The sequence below is a fragment of the Elephantulus edwardii genome, unplaced genomic scaffold, assembly GCF_000299155.1.
Source record: "Elephantulus edwardii isolate Elephantulus edwardi_28Jun2011 unplaced genomic scaffold, EleEdw1.0 scaffold00083, whole genome shotgun sequence".
Classification (NCBI taxonomy): domain Eukaryota; kingdom Metazoa; phylum Chordata; class Mammalia; order Macroscelidea; family Macroscelididae; genus Elephantulus; species Elephantulus edwardii.
The window spans coordinates 10,510,196-10,537,714 of NW_006399833.1; the positions used below are offsets into that span (position 1 = coordinate 10,510,196).

At 39.3% G+C, this 27,519-nt stretch overlaps 1 protein-coding gene across 2 annotated transcripts in view; it reads right to left on the reverse strand.

Moving 5' to 3' along the window:
- DCX (doublecortin) overlaps positions 1–27,519 on the reverse strand; it is a 184,191-nt gene that overhangs the window by 16,549 nt on the left and 140,123 nt on the right. For both annotated transcript variants that reach the window (XM_006889929.1, XM_006889928.1), the window contains exon 6: positions 17,341–17,435. In XM_006889929.1, the coding sequence (XP_006889991.1) occupies positions 17,341–17,435 (95 nt within the window). The remainder of the gene's footprint in view (positions 1–17,340; positions 17,436–27,519) is intronic.

Genomic DNA, 27,519 nt, shown 5'->3' on the forward strand with positions numbered 1-27,519 from the left:
GCACATAACAACAACAACAGCTAGTGCCAAGGTTATTAATTGTGGATCCAAATAAGATAAAATTGTTGACAGTTTCAATAATTTTTTTCCATCAACCATGATGTTGTCTGTCAGTTTAGTGGTGAGACTTTTGTTTTCTTAACATTGAGATGCAATCCATACTAAAGGGTGCAGTGTTTGATCTTCTGCAGCAAGTGCTTCAAGTCCGTCGCACTTTCAGCAAGCAAGGTTGTGTCATCTGCACAAAGTAGGTTGTTGATGAGTCTTCTTCCAACCCTGAAGCCACGTTCTTCCTCAAAAACGTCCATCTTCTTGAATAATTTGCTCAGCATACAGAGTGAATAGTTATGGAGAAAGGAAACAACCTTGGCATACACCCTTCTTAATTTAAAATCATGTAATGTTCCTTTGTTCTATCCATACAACAGCCTCTTAATCTAGGTATAGGTTTCTCATGAACACAATTAAATGTTCTGGGATTCCCATTCTTCTCAAGGTAAACCATAGTTTGTTACTATCCTACAGTCAAATGCCTTTGCACAGTCAATAAAGCACAAATATATATTCTAGTATTCTTTGCTTTCATCTAGGATTGGCCTGATATAAACAATGATATCTTTGGAGCCACGGCCTTTTCTAAATTCAGCTTGAACTTCTGACAGTTCTCTGACCATGTACTGTTCTAGCTGTTTTTGAATGATCCTCAGCAGTATGCTGCTTGCATGTGATATTAACAGTGTTGTTAGATAATTTCCATACTTGATTGGGTCACCTTTCTTAGGCAAACAAATATGGATATTTTCCAATTGGTCAGCCAGGTAGCTGTCTTCCAAATTTCCTGGGACAAACTGGTAAGCATGTCCAGGGCTGCATCTGTCATTTGAAACATTCCAATTGATATACCATCCATTCCTGGATCCTTATTTCTTTGCCAATGCGTTTAGTGCAGCTTGAATGTCTTCCTTCATTACCATTGGCTCTTGGACATATGGTACTTCCTGAACTACTTCAGTGTTGGCCAATTCTTTTTGATACACTGATTCTGCATATTTCCTCCATTATCTTTTGATGCTTCCTGGGTCATTCAAGATTTTACCAATAGTATATTGAAATTTTGCAACTCGGCTTAAATTTTTCAGTTCTGTCAACTTGAGAAATACTGAGTAACTTCTTTTCATTCTGCAGTTCCAACTCTCTGCCCATTTCCTTATCATTGTTTTGTCTCCTCTAGCTGCCCTTTGAAATCTACTATAAAGGTATTTTACATCAACATGTCTTCCCTTTGCTTTGGTTTCTTGATGCTCCAGTCCAATTTTCAGGGTCTCATCTGTCTGACATTCGTTTTGACTTTTCCTTTCTCCTCTGTATTGACATTTTGTTCTCTTCATGGATGATCTCCTTGATGTCATCTAGTCTTCGATCATTAGGGTGCAAAGTAGTAAACTTATTCTTAAGATGATTTTTAAATTCTGGTGAGATACATTCAAGATCGCATTTTTGTTCTCAAGGATATTTTTAGCCTCAATTTGAATTGCACATGAGTAATTGATGGTCTGTTCCACAATCCGCACCTGGCTTGGTTTTAACTGCCACTATTGAACTTCTCCAATGATTTATTCCACAAATGTGGTCAATCTGATTTCTATGCAGTCCATCTGTTGAAGTCTATGTGTAAAGTCACTGTTTGTTTTTTAAAAACAGATATTTGTGATGAACAAATCATTAAATGTAAACAATTTGATCATTCTATTTCCAGCCTCATTTCTGTCACCAAGTCTTTACTTTCCAACTACCATTCCTTCCTTATTGTTTCCAACTTTTACATTCCAGTCACCAATTATTAATACACATCCTGATTGCATGTTTTGTCAATTTCAGACTGCAAAATCTGGTAAAAATATATTTCCTCCATTTCAGCTTTAGCTATTGGTCTGTATATTTGAATAATAATTGCATTAACAGGTCTTTCTTGTATGTGTCAGGATAATAACCTATTACTCACAACATTGTACTTCAGGATAGAATTCTAAACTATCTTTTTAACTATGAATAAAACACCATTCTTAATGTTTTTTATTCCTGTTATAGTATACCATGTGATTGTCTGATTCACAGTGGCCAAAGTTGGTCTATATCAACTCACTAATGCCTAGGAATATTGATGTTCATGCATTCCATTTCATATTTTTACAACTTCTAGTTTTCCAACATTCATACTCTGTACATTCCATCTTCCAACTATTAAATACTGTTTGCATCTGTTTCTCCTTATTGATTGATTTCCAATCTAGGCTCTATCTCTAATGTTCCTCTAGTATTCATAAGGTTTTCAAAGGCCTGTTTTTAAAAGAAGTGGATGGCCAGTCTTGGTTCTTAGTTTGTGTTAATCCAAGAGTTCTACTAAAATTTGTCCACCATGGATGACTTTCTGGTATTTGATACACCAGTGGCACAGCTTTCAACATCACAGCATCCACAAGTTACACCACTACAGCAAACTGACAGACAAGTGCTGTACTAATAAGAACAATGATAAACAAGCAAGAATATTATTATTATTGTTCTGAGTGATAGAATACTATTATTGATAGACATACAGGAAGGCCTGTTAATATAACTAATATTAAAATATACACACAAAATGCTAAAGCCAAAGAGGAAGAAACTGAGGATATCTACCAACTTTTGCAGTTTAAAATTGATCAAACATGCTTACAAGATGCATTAATAATAATTGGTGACTGGAATGTAAAGTTTGGGAACAAAGAAGAAGGGAAATACTTGGGAAATATAGACTTGGTCACAGAAATGAGGTTGGAGATTGAAAGAATTTTGTACAGCCAATTATTCATTCATATATAAATATTCATCGCAAATATTTTTATAATAAAATTTTTATTTTAAATGTGATTTTAATGAAAGTTTACAGAAAAGTTACATTTTCATTCATTCATTGTTGCACATTTCACCCCTCTCCTTCCCTCTTTTTCCCTTCCCCAGTTCACTTTTTTTAAAAAAAATATTCATTCACTGTTGCACAATTACCTCCTTCCCTCCATCCAGCCCTGAAAAGCAATGAACTCATAAAACATTATACAACATGGGTGACCCTGCAGGACATTATGCTGAGTGAAATATAGCAATCATAAAATGACAAATATTGCATAGCACCACTGTTATAAAACAGATCTGGCATGAGGGTTTAGGAGGAGAATAGGTTAAGAGTGGATAAATAATTGTATGTAAACCAGTATAAAATTTAAAAAATGGAGAAAAGAAAGAGCGGATAGATAATAAACATTGCACTGGAATAGATGAAAAAAGGAACTGTTTAGAAAGAATATATGATTAGGGGTTATATGCACAACAATAGCCCAGAATAAGAGGTACATTGCAAATACTCTCTTTAAAAAAATTAGTGACTATGTACCTAGACCATATTTAATAGACTACAAAGGAATCATATTAACTACACCTATGGAAGGAATCTACAGAAAAGCTCATTATCAGCAGTCAAAATAAGGCTGGGGACTGGCTGTGGAACAGATTATCAATTACACATGTTCAAATTTAAACTGAAGGTAAAGAAAATGAAAACAAGCTCTTGAGAACCAAAATATGACCTAAAACTTATCCCACCTGAATTTAAATATCATCTCAAGAATAGATTTGATGCACTGAGCACAAGTGACTGAAGACCAGAAGAATTGTGGTATGACATCAAAGATATTATCCATGAAGAAAGCAAAAGTTCATTACAAAACTAGAGGAGAAAGAGAAGACCAAAATGGATGTCAGAAGAGACTCTTAAAAATCCACTAGAACATAGGAAGAGCAAAACAAAAGGAAGAAATGCTGGAGTAAAAGAGATTAACAGGGCAGGTTGTGAAGATAAAGTATTGTAATGAAATGTGCACCCAACTGGAGTTAGAAACCCAAAAGGGAAAGATATGCATGGTATTTCTGAGGCTGAAAGAACTGAATAATAAATTCAATATTTTGTTGTAATACTGAAGGATTCTGTGAGCAAAGTCTTGAATGATCCAGGAAGCCTCAAAAGAAGATGAAAGGAATACACAGTCACTGTGCCAGAAGTAATTGAGTGACACAGAACCATTTCAGGAAGTATGATCAAGATCCATTGTAAATGAAGAAAAATTTCATGCTTCACTGAAGGCATGGACAAACAGTAAGGCCTTAGGAATTGATGGAATACTAGTTGATATGTTTCCACAAACAGATGTAGCCTTTTAACTTGCTCATTCACTAATCTATGCCAAGAAATTTAGAAAACAGGTTCCTGTCCAACTGACTGTAAGAAATCTATATTTGTTCCTAGTCAATAGAAACAAATAAACCCATGGAGACCCAACAGAATGTGGAAATTATTGAACAATATCATTAATATGATGTGCAAGTAAAATCTTGCTGAAGATCATTTTTTAAAAATGGCTTGACCAGCAAGCACACTGACAGGAAACCTCTAGAAATTCAAATAGGACTCAGAAGAGGTCATGGCACAAAGGTTATCATTGCTTATGTCAGATGGATCTTGGCTGAAACCAGAGAATATCAGAAAGACATTTATCTGTGTTTTATTGACTATATAAAGGCATTTGTGTGGATCATAACTTGTGGCTAACATTGAAAAGGATGAGAATCCAAGAACACTTAACTGTGCTCATGTGAAACCTATACATAAAGCAAGAAGGAGCTGTCAGAACAGAACAAGGGAATGCTTTAAAAATCAGGAAACTTGTGTCAGTGTTGTAATAGTTCTTCATACCTATTTGATATGTATGCTGAGCAAATAATTCTAGAAACTGGGCTATATGAAGAATAATGTGCATCAGGATTGGAGGCAGATTCACAAACTACCTGTGTTATGCAGATTACACAACTTTGCAGACAGTAGAGTTGAAGCACTTGCTGCAGAAAATAAAAGACTACAGCCTTCAATATGAATTACATCCCAACATCAAGAGATAAGAAAATCCTCACAATTGAGGGAAAAGGCAACATCATGACAAATGGATATAAGATTGAAGTTATCAGTAATTTTATTTTATTTGGATCAAAAAAGAAATCCTCATAGTAACAACAGTCAAGAAATCACAATACATGGTGCTTTGGGAAAATCTACTGTCAAGGACTTCTCCATTGTGCTAAAGAGCAATGATGTCAGTTTGAAGACTACGGTGCCCTTGATCAAGCCATGACATTTTCAGTATCTTCTGATGAATCTGAACGTTAGACACTAAATAAGGATAAGAGAAGAAAAATACATGCGTTTAATTTGTAGTGTTGGAGAAGAGTACTAAATATCTCATGTCAAAAGAACAAGTTTGTCTTAGAAGAAGGGCAACCAGGGTGGTCCTTACAGGCAAGGATGGCAAAACATCACCTTACATACATACTTTGGGTGTCTTGTGAAGAGGGGCCAATCCTCAGAAGAAGACAATCATGGAGGGGGAGGTAGAGGGTCAAAGAGAGAAAGACTCTAAACAAGATAGTCTGGCACAGTGACTCAAACATATCAGAAATCATAAGAGTGGACCAGAATAGAGCAAGGTTCAGATCTGTTGTACATAGGGTCACTATTAGTCCTAGTAGACTTGAGGGCACTTAACAACCACCAACATCACCACAACAACATAGAAACAAAAAGTAGATTAGTGGTTTCCAGGGGCTAAGTGGAGGAGAAGGGACTAAGACTATGAATAGTTATGTGGTTTCTTCTGAAGTTGAAGAATATGATCTGAAATTAGGTAGTCATAATTATTGTACAACTCTGACCATATTAAAAATCATTCAACTGTAATATGTAAAAGGCCTTTTATGTCTTATAAATTATATCTGAATAAAATCTTTGGGGGAAGGGGGTTGCAGAGAGGAGAGGATAGGGAGTGGGGGTGGTTAATCATAGAGTCGCACAAATTGATGGGTAGAGGGAGGTGGGGGTAAAGGAAATGGGGAAGAACTGGTGTGAAAAACAATGTATATGAACTTTATAAGTAAACTAGTATAAAATAAAAATTTTATTTAAAAATGTTTTTGACAATTTATGTTTATGTGGTTTTATGCATGGAAACATGAATAGAAATAATAAGCAGATATTACTAAATATATAATTCAAATAGATACTCAACATGTAATAATGTATATATATATGCAAAAAAACAGTAGTTTTATTCTACTACTATAGGAATTTCTTAACATTCTGTTTGTGTGACTATTAATAAATCAGAAAGAAAGGAAAAAAACCCACAACTACTAAGTTTTCTCTGACTCATATAATTTAAGTTTACTGTAGAAGAAAGCAAATAGTTGACAAACAGGCAACTTAGCGTCTATGTTTTTCTTTGCAATTTAACTTTCCCTTTCTGGGTCTTTGCTTCTATATCCGAAAATGAGAAAGGGTAGATCTTTACAGTCGTATATAGCTCTAAAACTAGAAAATATTAGTTTATCATTATTATTATTATTATTATTATTATTATTATTATTATTTTCCTTCAAGTCAAAACTGACTCACAGCTCATTCTCCAGCAGGTTTTCAGAGGCATTGTTGTTTTTGTTAAGTGCCGTCGAGTCGCAGGCGACTCATAGCGACCCTATGAAGGAGAGTCCCCGACGCTTGGGTGCCTTTCATCCTCTCTCCAGGTTCACAGGGTTTCTGGAGGCAAGCTACTATGGAAGTGGATGCCACTCCTCCTTCCAAGTTTGTTTTAATCGGGGAGCTCCACCCCACTCTCTGTCCACATTGGGTAACCAGCCATTAACACATTTGACACATCAGTGTCACAGTGTTCAGTTCAGAAGCATTCCATCTTTTAAATTTGGTTACACAAAATTGCCAAGTTAGTGAACTCCTTGGGCAGTAAAAAAGCCCTTTAGTATGGAGTCCACTCTGAGATCCACTACACTGAGCCACTCACTCTTCAGAAGAGACGGTTGGCCTAGTGATAAGAAGCTGCACTGCAATCCTGGAGGCATGCAGTTTGGCTCCATCAACTGCTCTACAGGAGAAGGATAGGCAATCTCCTTCTGTGCAATGAACCGCATCTGAAAACTTGCTAGAGGGTCAACGACAGGTCAGTTCCGACTCAATGGCACACAACAACAAAACACTGAACCACTGCTCTTCAGCTTTGAAGACTGGTATTGTTTTTGTAAGGTTTATAAGATGAAAAAAAATTTATCTGAGAAGGTTGTTCCTGAGTTTTCTCATAGGACGATTCTAAAGGCCGGCAAGTAGAGTCCTAAGGAGACTCTACTTTCAGCTTCTGTGTAATTCTGAATCAGCAGGCTGAGCTGCAGCCCACAGGGAAAATCCACAGGACGAGGCTTAGGTATGAACTTTTGTACTCTCCTTAGTTTACCTTGTGTTCAAAATATGTCTTTTTTTTTTAGTATGAATAGAAAAATGTTCAAGAAAAGAATTATCTTAACATTCTGCTGTTTATGTTGATAGATGTGTAGAAATACAGAAATACACATAGCGCTTAACAATACAAATAATTTGCACCTGAAAACCATTTGCTTAGTCCCTTGGATCCCTACAGAACAAAATGTTTGTAACAAATACAGCTGTGCTGGTGATACCATTCCATTGGAGAAAACAAAAAGCTGGTATGTGGTCCAAGTTGCCTATAGTCCAAACGAAGTCCAGAGAAGAATTCTGAAAAACCTAGCTTCTAGTTTGGGTTTGTTATTTCCCAAAACGTTCATGGATTTTTTTATGGCTTGATTTTGTTTTTCCTGCTTGTTGTTGTTAACCTGGAATGCCCTTTTTCTTCACCAGTCATTAAATGCCTCCTTAGCTTTCAAGACCTTACCTAAATGTGACTTCCTCTGTAAAGCTATCTCCTACCCTCCCTCAGTCAGGATGACTTTCCCACCCTCTTTTGTCCTTCTAAGTCTTCTCCTTAGTTCTTGATACATGGTATTAAAGTATTTAATATCATGTATTAAAATACATGGTATTAATGACCCTATTTTGCTTTATTCATTAAACTATCTCCCCAGACACTTTCAGAATGACAGAGAGGAATAAAAAATAAGTCTCGAAACATATATTAAATTTGGTTTATTCTCTTTTCAAGTCATGTACTAAATCTGCAAAATATAAAGCCATGGGCACAATCATTAACCTGAAAAAAAAAATTTAAAACAATGATCCCTCCCCCCGGTTTTTCTAAACTTTTGAGACCATCTTTCATATGGTACCTTCTCCAAAGGATGATGTCTCAATAACATTTTGCTGAATACTACTATTTGTCTTTGACCTCTGCATCTCCTTCTACTCATCTGTAAAATGGACATTCTATTTGTCCTTATCACTGTCACAAGCTTATTTTTAGGATAAACGCTATGCATTTAGAATCAATTGCTATGCAAAGGATCAGACAGTATGGAAACACAAATGTTGTTCTTATTAAATAGCCAAGGATTTACTTACTTCTGTGTTCATATTGTAGCACTCGAGTATGCGGACTTTGGCTAACCCCATCACAGCTGCATTAAAGAGGATTCTCCATGAACTGCTTAAGGGGGGGACGCCAAAGACTGATTACAGTTTAGGGCCCCGCCACAGCTATCAAACATTACCAAAGGGATGCTGGGACTTCAAGTTTGCTTCCAATTGCGCAGGGGGAAAGTCATGGCCTCAGCCATCTGCATCTTGTCTCTGTCATGACTCACACCTTTCGGGTCCACTTAGAGGGTAGGTCAAATGGGAGCTGCTCAGGACTAATGCCTAGGGACCTCAATAGTACTAAGGCAAAGGTAACTATGTGAAAGTAGGAGCAAGAATCTGGGACCTGAGCCCTTGAGGGACTAAGCCAAGGTCACAAAACACTTTTTAACTTGCTCAGGAAAAAAAAAAATTAGTCCAGCCTCCATCTTTATTGCCTTTTAACAGGAGACACTGAGAGGAATGCAACATTACTTATGTGGTTTCCTGCCCCAGATATATGATCAGAATCTAATTGTAAGGAAGGCATACAAATCAATTTGAAGCAAATCCTACAACATAATTAGCTGCTACTATTCATTCCACAAATGCCTTTTGTCCTGCCAACCCAAAGGTACACAGTTTTATTCCACCAGCTTGTCTGTTGGAGTAAAATGGACAATCTTCTCCCGCGTAATTCACTGCCTCGGAAAACCTGCGGGAGTGTTAGCTACGGCTCAGTTCCACCTCCACAGTACACAACAACTCTTCATTATACAAAATACTGTTCTAAAGATAAAGATTGACACACTTTTCCATAAAGAAGATTAAAGAGAAAGGCAGCTGCATGTAATACATGATTCCAGCTTAGGGGGGAAAAAGACATCTAATTAGCAAATAATAACAGTTTTATTAGAAACTTTTTAGAGGGACATCATGCTTGGTAGGGTGGAGGGACAGCACAGGAGGGGAAGGCCCTCTATGAGGTGGATTGATTCAGTGACTGGGGTAATTGGGATGGGTGTGTCAGAGACAGTGCGATTGGCACAGGACAGAGCAGAGTTTAGGGCTGTTGTACATAGGGTCGCTATGAGTCGCAAGCGACTCAGCGGCACATAACAACAACTTGTGGCTTAGTGGTAAGGAATTGTTCTATCAACGTAAAGATACCTGATTCAAATCCACCAACTGCTCTGCAATTGAAAACCTGCTACAGGGTCCCCTATGGGTTGGTTTCAACTCAACAGTATACAATAACAACAATAACATAGATTGCATAAGATTACTTTCTGTAACAATGAGTTTGAGCATATTACAGATGGTGGGGATGGTGCACAATAGGGCAAGGTTCAGATCTGTTGTTCATAGGACCACTTATGAGCTGTTGTCACCAACACCTAGCAACATACGAGTTTTATTTCTTGACTTTGAAAATGCTATAATGATTATCAAAGTAAATACCTTTGTTCTTATGAAAGAGACACTAAAATATTTAGGGTAGAGAGAGCTATGGTGGCCTAGTGGAAAGAAGCTGTGCTGCAACCCCAAAGGCCCATAGTATAAATCCCATCATCTGCTCCACAGGAGAAGGATGGGCAATCTCCTCCCAAGGAATTAACTGCCTCTGAAAACCCTCCAGAGGATCAGCTATGGGTCGGTTCCAACTCGACGGCACATGACAACAACAACAACAGTGGTAAGGAGTAGCTTTGACAATCAATGTACAGTTCAAATCCACAGAAAAAAAAAATAACGGGCAATTTCTTCCTGGATGGGTTTTAGTCTCTGCAAACGTGCTGGAGGGTCAGTTTTTACTTGGTTCCTACTTCATAGCACATAACAAAAACAATTTAGGGGTAAAAAAATATGAACAATTTCTGCAACTAATTCTGAAAAGATTGTAAAATGTTCACACACACACACACACACACACACACACACACACACACCCTGTTGGTACAATGGTTAGGTTCTTGGTTGCTAACCAAAAAATGTTAACAGCTAATATTCATCAGTTTGGTTTTTTTTTTAATGAGAGGAAAGACCTAGTAATTGGATCCTATAAATATTACATCCTAGGAAATATTATGGAGCTTTCTCCTCTGGTCCAGGGGGGTCACTATGAGTCAGAATCAACTCAACAGCACAGCACGCCGCAACAACAACAACAACAAAAATATGGGAATGTACATAAATGTTTTTGGTGTTTGTTCTGTGTGGTTGAGATAAACAGAAACAAACAATAAAGTTAGTGGTCGAAGATGTAAACAGTTGATGAAACTGTGTAAATAATATATCAAAAACTTTTAAATTATTCTTTAATTATTTAAAAACAAAAAGCTGAAACAATAGTGAGAATTGTACCAAAATGTAAATATTTGTTTCATTTAAAAATTTGCTCTAGAAAATTATGTCTTTTTTTTCTGTAATGCTTGTTTGTCTAACTATCTTGCAAAAGAGTAATTTTAAAAAATGAAAAGGTGTGTTGTTATATACTGTCGAGTCAGAACCAAACCATAGCTGACCCTCCATCTAGTTTTCAGAGACAGTAAATCACTTGGGAGGAGATTGTCTTTCTTTCTCCTGCAGAGCAGTTGGTGGATTAGAACTCTGTACCTTTTGGGATTGTAACACAGTTTATTACCACAAGGCTACCAGAACTCAAAATAGTATATTGAAAATATAAAAAAATAAGAATAAGACAGTGAGGCTCTGATAATGATGCTACCTGTTTGATCACTCTGTTGTTTCAATGGTTAAATTAGTGTTTAGAACTGTGGGTTGGTGGGATGAGGTGAAGCCAACTAGGAGAAACAGTATGGGGGATAAGCCCTCACTGTATCCTAAATAAACCTGGTGTAAAAATTGAAAAGTTAAATGGCTCAAGTATTCAGGCCAAATGTCCACATTGCTCCCAGCACTCTGAGGCAGTCACTGATGGAAGGTATTGGGGTAGGTAACGCTTTCCAGGAGGAAGATAGGAGCAGAAATGTACAAGGCAGACATACAGCAAAGAGCCATGCAGTGCAGGAGTTTTTGTGTGAACAGTAGAACAAGAAAGGTTGGCTACCTCCATCTTAGAATATACAAGCTTTGCTACTGAGAATAATGTTTGAAAGCCGAATGTAAAGCAATTTTCATCCACTTCACAATTTCTGGGTATCATTGATTATACAGACATTTAAGTAGACCCTCCTTTGGGGATCCCAAATAGCCCTGTAGGGTAATTAGAAGATTCTGTTTATGACAGGAGTCACAGAGGGTCATTAAAGGCCATGAGATAGACATTATGAACTTTGTGGGAAGCAGTGGCCAGATTAACAAGGAAATTGAAAGCTGATCTTAAATAGACGAAATGAAAACGAGTGCCAGATAGTAGTTTCTATTAAATAAAATTCTTAACAATTGACTTCTCAAGAGGGGAGGGAATACAAACAAAAGCCATTTAATTACAGTATTAAACTTTTATACCAGTTTCTGTGCTGTAAAAACATCCATCACTGCTAAATTTAAGATTACCGGTATGATGTCACTGAACACAGAAGTGGAAAGAGAGAGATGGATAATCGGCTCTCACAAACAGTGGAAACAAGATCCAGCTCACCACTGGTGGTGACCTGGGTTTTAGTGCTAACTCTGCCTACTATTACCTAGCTCTATAACTCTAGCAAATACTTTAACTTTTTTTGAGTTTTAATTTCATCATATTTAGAATGTCAGCAGTAAGAAAATGTGTTGTAATCCTGAAGGTACATGGTTCAAATCCACCAGCTGCTCTGTAGGAGAGGGATGGCAATCTATTCCCATGCAATTTACTGTCTCTGAAAACCTGCCATGATGCCACACCACCACCACCACCACGACAACACGATTTAAAGAAATGGAAACATGTTCCGTATTCATGGATTGGAAAATTGAATATTGTTATTATGTCAACATAAACCAAAGTTATCTATACATTTAATGTCATCTTGATAAAAATTCAAACAATCTTATTTATGTTATTTATTGTCAGAACTGACCTATAGCTGACCCTTCAGCGGGTTTTCAGAGGCAGTTAATTGCGCAAGAGGAGATTGCCCACCCTTTTCCAGCAGAGCAGCTGGTGGATTCCAACAGCGTGCCTTTGGGATTGCAGCGCAGTTTCTCACCACTAGGCCACCAGAGCTCTCTAATATTCTTAATAGGATTAGAAAACTTAATCTTCAGCTTTCTATGGCATTACAAGAGGGTCGGAATAGCTAAAGTAATATTGAAAGAGAAGAACAAAGACGACTGATTTCTAAGCAAACTATACAACTACAGTAATCAAAACAGCTTGATCTTGGTTTAACAATAGACACACAGACCAGTGATATAGAATTAAGAGGCCAGAAATGCACATATTTATGGTTAACTAATGTCATTTGATAAGATGGGAAAGAAACACTGGGAAGATGGCATTTCCACATGCAGAAAAATGAAACAAGATCCATGTTCACACCACACACACAAATGAAATAAAAATGGATTAACGGCCTAAATATGCAAACCAGTACCATAAAGTTCTTAAAAGAAAAATCAGGGGCAACACTAACAGCTTTCAACAATGGATGATCTAATATGATGATAACAAAAGCACAAATAGCAAAAGAAAAAGAAAGAAATGTGAGCCCATAGAAACGAAACACTTCTGTTCATCCAAAGAGGTTGTAAACAAAAGTAAAAAGGTAAGCTACCAACTAAGATAATCTCTTTGGAAACCAATTATCTGGCAAGAATCTAATTTCTAAAACAGAGATAAAACTTTGAAAACAACAAAGAGACAATCATAAAATTAGGGAAGGACTTGAATAGACATTTCATCAAAGAGGACATTCAAATGCCCACCAGAGACATGAAACGATATTTCAGTATCGTTAGCCACCAAAGATGCAAATCCAAATCACAATGAGATATTTCACTCTCACTAGGTAGTAGTAAGGGAGCTCTGGTGGCTCAGCGGTAAGGAACTGCACAACATATTGAAGGTATGCGACTTGAATCCACTGCCAGCTGTTGCTCTGGAGAAAGATGAATAAACAACTCCCGTGAGGGTTGGTTCTGACTCTACAGTACATAACAACAATGTTGTTGTTGTTGTTATGTGCCGTCGAGTCACCTGCGACTCATAGCGACCCTATGTACAACAGCCCTAAACTCCGCTCTGTCCTGTGCCAATCACACTGTCTCTGACACTCCCATCCCAATTATCCCAGTCACTGAATCAATCCATCTCATAGAGGGTCATCCCCTCCTGCGCTGTCCCTCCACCCTCCCAAGCATGATGTCCCTCTCCAAGGACTGGTCTCTCCTCACAACATGTCTAAAGTATGTTAGACGGAGCCTCAGAATCCTTGCCTCCAAGGAGCCACCCGTAATGGAAAAGAATTGTACTGCCAATGAAAAAGTACACAGTTTGGATCCACCTGCTGCTCTGGGGTGTGTGTGTGTGTGTGTGTGTGTGTGCGCGCGCGCGTAGGGTGAATGCAGAATCTCCTCTTGTGCGATTTACTGCCTCTGAAAACCTGCTGGAGTGTTCAGCTATGGATCAATTCCAACTTGACAGTACTCTACAACAGCAGGATGGCTGAAAAGAAAAATAAGGGTAGAAAACAGCAAATGGTGGTGGAGAGGCGGGAAAATTGGAATTCTTGCCTATTGGTGAGAATGCAAAATGGTACAGTTGTTGTGGCAAACAGTGTGAGAGTTCATTAAAAAAATTAACAATAGATAACTATGTGATTCAGCAATCTCACTCCTCGGAATGTACCTCAAAGACTTGAAAGGAGAGACTCACAAGGGGAGCTGTCCACCAATGTCCACTGAAGCACTACTTACAACAACTAAAAGGTGAAACAACCTAAATTTCCATCAACAGATGAACGGATTTAAACAAAATGAATGCTTTATTGGGATGGAGAAACAAAAGGCAATGTGGAAGGAATGGATGATCAAATATCATGTATATTATAATTCTAGAACAAAATATGCACAAAAGGTTAACTGACAAAATATGGTACACACCTACAATGGAATAATACTACTACTCAATCAGCAGGAGAAATGAAGACTTGAAACATTGATGGAACTTGAAAACATTATGCTGAGAAAAATAAGTTAATCACAAAAGGTCAAGTATTACACGATCTCACTATTACGAAAAGATAAAAAAGAGTAAATGTATAGAGAACAGAGTTTATTAGTGGTTACTAAATGTGGGATTAAGCTGGGCAAAGGGAGGTCAACAGTGATGAAAATATGATGTTAATGTTAGGGTAGCATAGTCAATTATAATTGCTGACAGTAAGTTGTTGTGTTCCGTCAAGTTAGAACTGACTCATAGCTGATTCTCCTGCAGGTTGTCATAGCCAGTAAATGACATGGGAGGTGATTGTTCATCCTTCTCCCACAGGACAGCTGGTGGATTCAAACCATATGCCTTTGGGATTGCAGCACAGGTTCTTACTACTAGGCCACCAGAGCTAATTTACCAGAGTAAACAAGTAGTAGTTGTTGTTTTTGTTACGTGCCATCAAGTCAAGTACACCTATAAAATCTAAATTAGCGAAGGTTGCATAATAGATGTATTTACAATGCCATTAATAAAATAGTTGCTGGGGCTGATTATGTACAATCAAAATCTTCATAGGATTTTGAATCTTTGTTTAAAGTCTTAGGGTTATAGTTTCACAAGACATCTCAATTCATTGGCTGAAACATGTTGAAGTCATCTGTTCTACTTCTCAACTCATTATGTGTATTAAAAGCTGATAAACAGCTACCTGAGGCACAAAATCTTGGTCTGGAACAACAGAAAATGAATGAGGAGAGGCTGCAATAAAAGGAGGAAGACATGGAATGTATGGTTAATTGCCTCCATGAACAAGGCCTCCATGAACAAGTGCTTCTTGGCAAAGAAATTATAGAAGAAACTACAGAAGCTACCATTACTGAGTATTTTGATTAAAGATGTCATAGAAGAATCCTGATCAAAAGGGGGAAATGCAGAACAAGATTCAAATTCTTGTCAACTCCAAACATCTTGGAGCCATAAAGGTTGGTTGAACCCCCTGGTGCTTTTGCCCTGAGGTAATCTTTAAACTCCAAACCAAAAATAACCCCTGAAGTCTTCTTTAAACAACACAATATCTTACCTTAATAAGAAAAAAATGTCTGCCTTGAGCATTATTCTCTTTTAAATTGTGTGACATCAAATTGACAACAGTAACTTGAAAAATTAGACAGGAACTATTAGGAGCAGTGAGTTTATGTTAGAGGAAAAACAACTCAGAGAAGGAGGGTGAAGATGGTTATACAACTAAAAAAACTTGTGTATGTAGAAACTGTTGAATTGGTGTATGTCTTGTGTATATTCTCAATGATAAAAAAAAATAAAATGACATATATAAAATCTCAAGATTATAAGATTACTGAGAAAATCAAATGAAGTTTATTTATTATGTGTTATCTGTTCCAGCTCTGACCATCTATGACCCCTGGTGGAGTTTGTCATATTGGAAGCTTTTAATCTTTTCCATCTCACACAAAGTTCTAGTGAGCAGGATGAAGACAAAAGAATCTTAGATGAAGTCAACCACTCCAGAATAAGATTATCAGAGAAGGAAAAATATATCTCATTCTCAATCAGAGGCTCAAGGCAGTGACTCCTCCAGATTTTCTAAACAGAAGAAGTTTCTGAGTGAGGGATGTTTGGAAAGTGGAGTAAAGGAATTGACACACATTTGTAGAATAATTTCAGATTTATTTGGGATGGTAAACCAGTGTCCAGGACAATACAATATGCTTTGGCCTTTTCTTCCTACATTGTACCAGAATCTGCTTTGTAATGGAGATTACACAGTGAAACTAGGGTCTGTTTATGTGTTGGTGGCTAATTTAAATTTGTTTGTCTGCCGTATTTATGTTGGATTCCCTGAACGGATAAATGGTTATCTCTGAGCTGCTAACCAAAAATCCGACGGAATCAAATTCATCCAAAGGTGCATGAAATGAAAGACCTTACAATCTACTACTGACAAATCAGCTATTGAAAACTCTATGAAGCATTGTTCTACTCTTAGCTACATGGGGTTGCCATGAGTTGGAATTAACTCAATGCCAACTGGTATCTTTATCTGACTTCCATTGACTGGCACATGGCGATATCAATTGCCCTTATCATCCTGGTTATGTTTCTGAGTTGAGAGGTAATTTCTAATCACAAGCCCCAAGCCACTGATTGGTGATACCCTGACTCAGAATGGGTATCTGGGAAGTTGGAACATTTTTGTTTTGGTTAAATGTAACCTGAGACCAGAGAAATAAATAAAAGTGACTTTGTTTCTGATAGAAATGCAAAGGCTTTGAACTAATGGAGCTAGAAAGAGGGAATGCTGTCCTTGATGTCTTCAGTGTCGGATTACCCAACAAAGGTAAGCACAAGCTTATTTGTGCTAACTTACTAAGCTGTAGTGAATAATTTCACACTTTTTCACCACATCGAAGATTCAGCTTCTGGGTATGGCATGTATCTATCTCCCAACCCTATAGCACTTTCCTACAGAATCAAAGCCTATTTGAGAGTTACAATCCCAGAGAGGGATGGAGTGCTCAGTAAGCAAGGTAAGCATAGGCTCACTTGTGCTTATGCACTAATCTCTAGAGAACAGTTTCACATTAAATTGTCCACTACAGATTAGTAAGTAAGCCCATGCTTACTTTGGTTTCTGAGTTCTCTGTCCATGGATGTCCTGTTAAAGTAGAATGGAAGAGAAAACCCTCATCTAGTTGTTGAAGGAACTTCCAAGAAGGGAACCAGAGCCCTGAGTGCAAAGAGGTTTAGTAAGGTATAAGAGACGTAATACCTTGTGCTTCCGGAGACTGCCAGGACTGGTAGGCGTAGAGATGGGAGACTGCTTAGACTTGGGGGTAGAGAGCTGGCTGCTGGAGGTTCCGTTTGCTAGTCCAAGGCAAGAGAAAAGGAAGGGATAAAAATCAACAGCATACAAAGAAAAAAAGTAATCCTTCCCCTCCAAAGACACAAAGAACATTTAAACAAAGTACACAGACAACCTTGGAAATTTGATGAGTAGAAGGTGAAAAATGCAATCCTCAGAGGGGTAAGAACAGCGATCCTCCGCTAATTAGATCTTGACACAGTCCAAGAAAGTGATCCTCCCACTCTTTCTCTGAGTGCTTCCCAATCTCTGTTGGGGTCTGTTTCTTTTCAAAATTTTTTTTTCCAATTTTTTATTCATTCCTAGGCTTGACCCTAACAACATCTCTGGGATGTATTCTGGGAATGTCTTCTTTTGCTTCATTTTCACACATGAGAAAAGTGAAGCACAAATTATGCATCTTACTTCAAAGAGGAAGAAATGTGGGTCATTTGGACCAGGGTGCAGGCCCTTTGGTAGAGGCTGATACATATGGCAGAGGAGAGACAGCTTGCTGTCAATCTCATCTATCTATCTATCTATCTATCTATCTATCTATCTATCTATCTATTAATCTATCTATCCCCCACTTTCTCTTCTCCTGTCCCTCTCTTGCTGGATGAAAAGAACTGAAGCCAAGATAGAAAAAGAGGGAAGAGTCAGGGAATGGGATGAAAGAGAAAGCTAAAGAAAAACAGAAAGTGAAACTCAAAATCTCAAAAAACACAAAGAACAGAAACAAGAGTCAAAAGAAGAGTTGATGAGATCAGGAACAGAGGACGACAATGGAGACAAGGCAGATGATGTAAGATATTAGAAGTAAAGACAGAGAAGGGCAAGTTATGGTGGTCAGAGTCAGGGTGATTACCATTTGTCTCCGTCAGTGAAATGCTGAGAATGAGATGACACGGGAGATTTTTTTATGAGAATGATTTTGTATTTAACATCCTCATATCCCATTGTGTTTTCAAATTGTTTTATATCCCCTGGCTAATGAGCTTTTTAATATCCCATCATGAAAAAAGAAATGTGTTGCATTGAAATGGAACAGTTAAGCAGCTTTCAAAGGGATTCATGTTTAGCCATCTCATGCTAAAGTAGGGTTGTTGTTTTTAGTTGTTTTTTTAAAAATAGTCCAAGGGTTTAGCACTGTTTGCAAGAGATATTCTGAAATGTGCATACAAAAAAAGGCAAATATTCCAGAGAGGTAAGAGGAAGAGAAGAAATAAGGCGAGGGTTGGGCAAGGGAAAGGGACAGAGGGAGGGGGCTAGGATAGAAGTTCTTGCTGTTAGGTGCCATCAAGTTGAGTCCAAGTCATAACAATGCTATGAACAGCCTATCTGAACCCTGCCCTATCCTGAATCACCCTCATCATCTCTGACACTAGAGCTCGTTGCTAAAGTCAGTGTGTGGATAGGTGAAGAGAAGAGAGGAAAGGAAAGAAATAGAAACATTTTAGTTAGGGGATAAAGGCAGAAATATGGTCTGAGAGTGTTTGTGCTCTTAGTCTCACAGGTGAATCAGTCATAAATTGCCCTATCACTAATACTTCCTAAGAATATACTTCCTCTTTATCCCTTTTCCTCCTAGGTTCTAGAACCTGTATATACATCAACTGCAGAAAAGGATGAAACACTAATACAACCTACAGTAGTTGCTATGTTTATCCAAATGAGCTGAAAAGTGGGTTTCAGTTGTTTGACCCTGCCTATGCACTTACTAGTTTCCCATCCAGCCATTAAGGGAGATGAGAGAACTCTGTCTCACCTAAATTGGACATATCGTCAAGAGGGATCCATCTTTGGGAAAAGATATCATGCTAGGAAAGGTCATAGAAAGAGAAGAGTACCCTCAACAAGATGGACTGACATAGTGACTATAATAATGGGCTCAGCATAGCAGATGGTCAGGATGGAGCAGGACAGGACAAGGTTCAAGTCTGTTATAGAGTCAGTATGAATCATAGTCAATTTGACAGCACATAACAACAGCAGGTTTTCCTAATGCATTGGGAAAATCTGCTGCCAGAGGCTGACAGTACCTGAGTACTGAAGAGCAACTATGCCAATCTAGAGACTAAGGTGTGCCTGATCCAGGCCATGGTCTTTGCAATTACTTGCTATGCATCAGAGGACTGGACAATGACCAAGAATGACAAAAGAAGAATTGTTGCCTTTGAGTTGTGGTGCTGCAGATAAGTCTTGAACATACGTACCATGGACTGCCAAGAGAACAAACAGGTCTGTGCTGGAAAGGATGAAACCAAGCTGCTCTTTGGAGGCAAGAATTTTGAGACATTGTCTCACATTCTTTGGCCATGTTGCCAGAAGGGACCAGTCTTTGGAGAAGGACATCATGCTTGGAATGGTGGAGGGACAGTGCAGGAGAGGAAGACCCCAGATGAGATTGATTGACATGATAACTGGAGTAATGAATGTAGTTGTATCAGAGACAGTGAGATTGGCTCAGGATAGAGCAGGATTCAGAGCATAGGGTCACTATAAGTCAGAGTTGACTCGACAACAAGTAACAAAAACAACAGAAACCACAAAGTTAGGGCTTCCTGGAAGTCATTCATTAATTTAGCCAGTAAGTAGTTAATTAATAATTTTTATGAGCTAGGAAAAGAAATTTCTGGGAGCTCTGGTGGCAAATGGCAAGAAGCTGTACTGCCAACCTGAAGGCACGCGGTTTGATGTCACTAGCTGCTTCACAGGAGAAGGATGGGCAGTTTCCTCCCATGAGATTAACTGCCTCTGAAAACCTACTGGAGGATCAGCTATGGGTCGGTTCCAACTCTACAGTACACAACAGCAACAACAAGGAAAAGTATTAGACTCTGAATTTCCACAAAGAGTAAGTCACTGTGTGAGGGGAGGCACATAAGAATTTTGTAGGTTCAGGGCTACGGCAGAGGGTATTCTCTTTTGCATAGGGTTTTATGGGAGCCCAAAAGAGAGGCGTAGAAACCACGGCACTGGAGAGGAGAATAAGAGGAAGCAATTTTTGAAAAAAATTTGAAAGATGAACTCAAAACACAAAGAATCTCATTCCCTTGAGCTGGACTCTTAACTGATCCTCCAGAGGGTTTTCAGGACTATAAACTGCACAGGGTGTTGTAGTGTGCCTTTGAGTTGGAACTGGCTCATAGCTGACCCTCCAAGTGTTTCAGTGGCAGTAAATCACATGGGAGGAGACTGCCCATCCGTCTCCCTTGGAGCAGCTGGTAATTCAAACTATGTGCCTTCGAGATTACAGCACAGCTTCTTACCACTAGACCATTGGAGATCCTTGCCCATAGTTTGCCCCTAGAGCAGGTGGTGAATTAAAATTGTCAGAGAGACGTTACCTTTGGGGTAGCAGCAAAACTTCCCTGTGTACTACGCCACAAGAGAAATCTTGCCAGGTACTTAAGGTTGGCACAGGGGGAAATGGAAAATAACTGTTAATAGAGGATCCTTGCAGAGGGAGGGGAAAAGTATTCTAGAATTAAGTAGTGATGAGTATTATAGAACTCAAACTCTACTAAAACCAGGGCTTTGAATCAGTAAAAACAGTTGAATTATGGCTATCATAAGCAAGGGCCTAGTGTGCACTTAGGAAGCTCTGGTGGAACAGTGCTAAGAAGTTACACTGCTAACGCAAAGTCACAAGGTTCAAATCTACCAGCTGCTCTGAGAGAAAAAAGGACAATCTCCTCCAGTGCAATTTACTTCCTCTAAAAACCCACGGGAAGGTAACTTATGAGTATGTTCCAACTCAATGGTACATACCAACCACAACAATATGCACCAAATCATGGTGTTTTGGTGCTAGTAAGGAGCTTAGGTGGCATAGGCAATAGTGAGCTGTGCTTCTAATCCAAAGACCACACTGCTCTGGTGGTTTGAATCCATCAGCCATTTTGGCTGGAGGCAGATGGTCAGTCTCTTCCCTTTACAACGTATAACCTTGGAAACCTAGTCAAGGGTGCCCAAGAGTTGGGACCAAATCAATAGCAGTGAAGCTTGAGGATACAAAAGATTGGCTTGTTAGCAGGACTTGTGAGCAACCTACATTCCAAGCAGCTAGGTTGGCCTCTATCTTTGAGCAAGCACAGCTGTTTGCTTCCTAGTTGGTCAGAATGCCACAGAAAACACATTTGGTTGTTATTGGTGGCCTTCATTTAAGTTGGCAATTACTGAACTGTTTAAACGGATTTGAAGTGCTGACTGAAACTCAGTGGGATATTTTAAATGAATTAATTGTATGGGATGGGATTTATATCTCAATAAAGCTTTAAAGAAAGAGAAATTGAAGCTAGTTAGGTAGGGATGACTTCTTAGGTACAAGAATTGAATCCATAAAGACAAAAAATAAGGAAGTGGGAAAGAATACAGCAAGTTTACAGAAGGGTGGGCAGGTCATTATGATCCCAGCATAGGGTGGTGGTGACTGTGCAGAGTCAACATTGTCAAAACCCATAGCTGACCCTTAGTGGGTTTTCGGAGACAGTGAATTGCATGGAAGGAGATTGCCTATCCTTCTCCTGTGGAGTAGTTGGTGGATTCGAACTGCATGCCTTCAGGATTATAGTGCAGCTTCTTGCCACTAGGCCACCATCATAGGGTGTTGGTGGTGTTGGTGGTGTTTATCATAGAGTTGGAACCGACCCATAGCTGACCCTCCAGTGGGTTTTCAGAGGCAGTTAATTGCACAGGAGGAGATTACCTATCCTTCTGCAGAGGAGCTGGTGGCCTCGAACCGCATGCCTTTGGGATTGCAGCATAGCTTCTTGTCACTAGGCCACCAGAGCTACTAGCAGCACATTCTGAATGAAAAGACTGGTGAGTAAAGGTGAGTGTGAGGTTCAGTGGTCTTATGTGACACACATTAAGACCTTTCCCTTTCATTTCTGAGGAAAAGGCACGGAAAGATTCAAAGCTGGATGTGACCTGATCATATTTGCCCTTGAAAACAGTCTAGCTGCTGTGGTCAGCTTGGGGTGAGGTTAAGAGTAAGAGAAGAAGCCAAGAGTTTGGTTAGAAAACTACTGTTTTCCCTACGTTGTTTCAGATGGGAAGTGATGCAGTGTTGAACTAGGTAGGACAGTGGGATTGAGGAGAAAGGGTTGGACTTGATGACACCATCTTTATCTCCAGCACTGCGCTCAGGACAAGGTGGTCGATGGGGACCCAGAACCTAGATTAATTAAGAGATAAGATGTATGCACACCGTATAAGCCATCTTGATGCCCTTCCCAGCCTCCAGCATGCCCAAACCATACCAATTCCCAAACAGCACTAGGAATATGGAAGTCAGGCTTTGCCAAGGAAGGTACAATGCTTTCTGATGAATAAACATTATGCTTGGGAAAGGCAAATGTCTGCAGGGCCCAAATGGGGAAAAACAGTTCATTACTCTTCACTGGAAACAGTAGAACAGTCGAATGAGTTCATGGACCACCTACAGTGCCTGAAGGGTTCCTCAGCAAGACCTGTCCCTGTCCTAAGACCATAATGATAAGGAGTAATGTATGGAAGTCTTCCAAAAGAGCCCTGCCTCTGCCATGGAGTCTAATAGATGTAAGAGTCCCCACATACGTTTCTCCAACATTTTGTGCCTCTTGACTGTTGTGCTATAGAAGATCCTCCTGTAACAAGAAATCCTAGTTTCCCAGCATTTATTAGCCACACTGTGAAGTGGAATGGTACTATCCTCTCAATATGGAAATGGTTGCGATTATTTTTTAAACTTTTTTTTTTCATAAACACACAAGCTTAGCTGGATGAGAACGGGCCTTACCAAAATGTGGAAAATGTTAACCACAAGTATGTTTGCATGTGCGTCAGTTTCCATCTATGGGTTATAGATCTGAATGTAGGTTCTTCTGGAATCTTCCAGTTCTTTCTTTTCAATAGCCTCTGAAAATTTTTGCACTGAAAACTTTGGAGGTAAAACGGAAACCCTTATATAGGTTTCTTCCATCCCACCCCTGCAGTTAATCAATATTAACCTCGCCATAAATAAAGGGCATTACTTTGTCATCAACATTCCAACAAGCGTTTTTGGAAATCAGTATTTAATAACTTAACGGCCACTCACTGCATTGTTACAAAAAAATTCAGACACTTTCCCAGACTTTCCCAGACTTCACCGATGGAATGAAACCCAAAGATGGGCATAGAAAAATGAGAAAATGTAGACACATACAGGCAAATATAGATTCCATGCAAGCTAAAGGGAGCCCCTCAAATCTACAGACCAGATAAAAATGTATGCCCAAGCTTATTTTTCTATGGGTTCTGTGGGAAAAAATCTGGAAGGGTGCCCTTTGATATAGATTCTGGAGCCAATTCACATAAACATCAAGCAAAAGCAGCAGCAAGTACTAATGCAAATAGGTTCTGATGAACTGCTCCTGGTCTTAGATTGGTAAATGCATGTGGAAGGCTGTCACATTTCATTTTGAGAGTACTTGAAACTTGCACCACCATTGGATATCTTTCATTTTTCTCTCATTGTTCTTTCTTAAATGCCCTTCGCACTTGTCTCTGAGCTTCCATTTCTCAGCAGCAATGTGGGAACACCATGGGGATCTTTTCCCTCTTGGACTTACCTTTCTCATTTGCCTTCTCAGAATCACAGCACTGTCTCAGTATTGTCACCATTTATTTACACGGAACCCAAACCTTTCATTCCATTCTTGACTTTGCTTAGTCATTCCCCTTCCCCACCTTTGCAGCAAAGTGTGTCAGGAAGCTCTTAATCTCCTAGGTCACTTTATCTATAAAAGTAGGGTGATCATTGTTACTTATTTAGCCTCTGTGATCAGCCCACAGTGCTCACTTGCATGTTCACGCTCTCTCCTGCCTCATTTCTTCTCACCTTCTCTTTCATTCTCTCATCTACACACGTGCTCACACCTGAGGTCCTATTTAAACTCACTTTCTTTTCGATGAGAAAGCAGAAGACTTGCCTCAACTGTTGTTATTGTTCTGAGGTGTCATGGAGTTGACTGTGACTCACAGTGACCCTGTGAGCAACAGATCAAAACTATGCCTTATCTTGTGTCATCCTCATGACCTCCACCACCACTGTTGTTTGTTGTGTTCGTTGTTATGCGCCGTCAGGTCAGAACCAACTCAGAGCTGACCCTCTGGAGGGTTTTCAGAGGTTGTAAGTAGCACAGGAGATTGCTCAGCTTTCTCCAGAGGAGCAGCTGATGGATTTGAACTGCCTGCTTTAGGGTTGGTAGTGTAACTCCCTACCCATTAGGCCACCAGAACTCCCTTCCACTTCAGTTAGGGTTAGTAAAGTCAGGATTCAAATGCCGCCCACTCTGAGTCTAAAACCCCTGTCTCATTTGTTTTTTACTTGTTTTTGTTACACCACCCTTCCTTTGAAAAAGAAATTGCTTTTGTGATTCCTTTCTTTGCCAATTTTCTGACAGAGTGAGGAGGAAGGAAAAAAGTGTGGCACAGAAAATAGAAAAAAGATCAGGAATAAGATAGAAGCTGATATCAGAGCTCACACCCACTTTCTGTCCTTTTGTCCTATTTGATCCGTTTTAGATTAGAAAATGACTATCAAGAGCTTGCTTTCATCCTCTGAATTGACCAAATACAGTAGAAAGTGGCTAGGACAACAGTGGACAGAGCAGCCAACATGACATGTAACTATCCTGGATTGCCAAAGAGCTTGCTGGAAAGATGGTATCTCTGTCCTGTCTGTCACCCTTCTCAGTTGGTGCCCTTCAACTATGCAGCACCAGCTTGGCCCCACGCAGTGTGGGCTCACTAGATTCTCTGAATGATTATGCCTCAGTCAGTCCTCATCTTTAGTACCTTAGCTCTGCCAGCTTTTCCTGCAAAACTGGAATTAGCCCAAGGGTGGTTAAGAAACTGCACTGCAATCCTGAAGGCACATAGCTCAAATCCACCAGCTGCTCTGTGAGAGAAGGATGGGCAATCTCCTGTGCAATTAACTGCCTCTGAAAACCCACCAGAGGTTCAGCCATGGGTCATTTCACACTGGATGGTACACCACCATTACCACAACAGTTATGCTGGTAGTGCGACTTGGCTGATTTACCTGGATTTTCAGACACTTAAATGAATAGAGGGAAAATGAGTCTCTAGGAGTGAGGAAATAAGGTAGGGAATTCTCAAAGAGCAAGAATAGAGTCCAGTTTCTGAAGTAGGAAGCCAAGGGAAAAGTGGGGTCACTAGCCAAGGAGAGATGACACTGAATTCCCACACTATGAATCTAAATCTAAAGTGTTCTCTAAAGGGAGCTCTGGTGGCCTAGTGGCAAGAAGCTGCACTGCAATTCCAAACACATGTTCAAACCCACCAGATGCTCCACTGGAGAAGGAAAGGCAATCTCTTCCTGTGCCAGTCAGATCCAACTCAATGGTACACAACAACAACAACAAAAAGAAAGATTAAAAAAAATTCTCTCTCTCTCTCTCTTGTCTAAAGGCTGGACTGATTCCCTGAACATCAGGATGTAGTTGCATGTAAGTAGGGTACAATCAACCCCAGGAATAGCGATGATTAAAAAACTCTCTGGACAGCAAGTCAGAGAAGTCACTACACTTCTTGGTTCAAGTTTACATGATCAGAAAAGTACAAAAAGGAAAAGGTAAGCTTGGTATTTGCTTTTTCAGTCTTTAATGGAGGATCGATTGATTTAAATGTTCATCTACTTAGCCAAAAGAGCTTTGGTGGCCTACTGAGTAAGATGTTGTGTTGCCAACCCAAAGGCACATGCTTCAAATCCACCAGCTGCTCCACAGAAGAAGGATGAGCAACCTCTTTCCAAGAGATTTACAGCCTCTGAAAACCTGCTGGAGGATGAGCTGTAAGTTGGTTTTGAGCTGATGACACATAACAAAAACTTAGGCAAACAGAAAAAACAAGTCTCTTGGTTTTGGCTTAATGTCCATTTTGAAATATTGTTCACTGAAAACAATCCTAGTCTATCTAGAGGGCCATCAAAATAATTTTAGAGCTCTCTTAATTCTTTTCACATACTTGATTGTATATCAGCTCACCTGATTATCCTGAAAACTCTAAGATGTGGTGGCTTGGAATTACGGGTCTACTTGTAATCACTAGATAATAGAGGTTCTGAGAAGCTTAAACTTGGTTCTCCTCAATGGATATTCTTTCCTTCTTTCCTTCCTTCCCTCCTTCCTTCCTTCCTTTCTTTTCTCTAACTCCCTATTATGCCTTGCAGAGGGAGTTCTCAACAGACAACTCCTTGCAGAGGGAGCTCTCAACAGACAACTTCTCTAGTTTTCACTCTAGCTTTCCCTTATATTGTGAGATATTCTAAGCTTTCCTTCATTCCAGTCCAAAGATACCCCGTTTTGTCTGTACATACAGCAGGAGTCTTTTGGGAAGGCAAGCCAAGTGAAAACAAGGTGGTTTCAACTTACTTCAGTGCAAGGCCAAGAGACAGAGCCTGTGGTTTTCACACATTTATTCCAGAGAGCCCCTGGGCAGGGTGTCTGGATTGGTTTGGTTAATTGTTTCTACTCCACGGGAAAGCTTTTGTTCTCCCCAGAGTCAGCCAGAACGGAGAGCCTGGAAACAGCCCTTTACTGATTTGATCATAAGGTTGGCTCGCAGGCCAAATTCAATTATAGATTGTGAGACACTGTAACTTAAGGAGATGGAATTTGAATTTGAAATGTATTCTCTCTAGAGTTGGGGAGAGCATGCAGTTGTAAATCTTTTAACTAGGGATTTAACAAATATGTGCATTCTATTGTGCAATATTTTGACAATAAAGGACTTTCTTTCAAGAAGAGGACATCTGTAAGAGAGCTGATGAAAGTACCAGGATTGTTTTCTCGAGCAAGCATTTATCTTCAGTTGGAGTAGGTTCTGTTTGGAACATGCTTCTGGTACAGCAAGCTTGTTATCAAGGCTCGTGATTGGTTTTATGGGGAAGGAACTAGGACAAACGGCCCCCTTATTTGTGGAAAGAACACAGGCTTTAGAATCTGACAGATAAGATTTTGTTTAGATGTTTGACCTTGGGCAATGAACTTCCAAGCCTCGGTTTACCAAATAATGCATTTATCAATTGTAATTCTGAGGATTATAAAACAGACT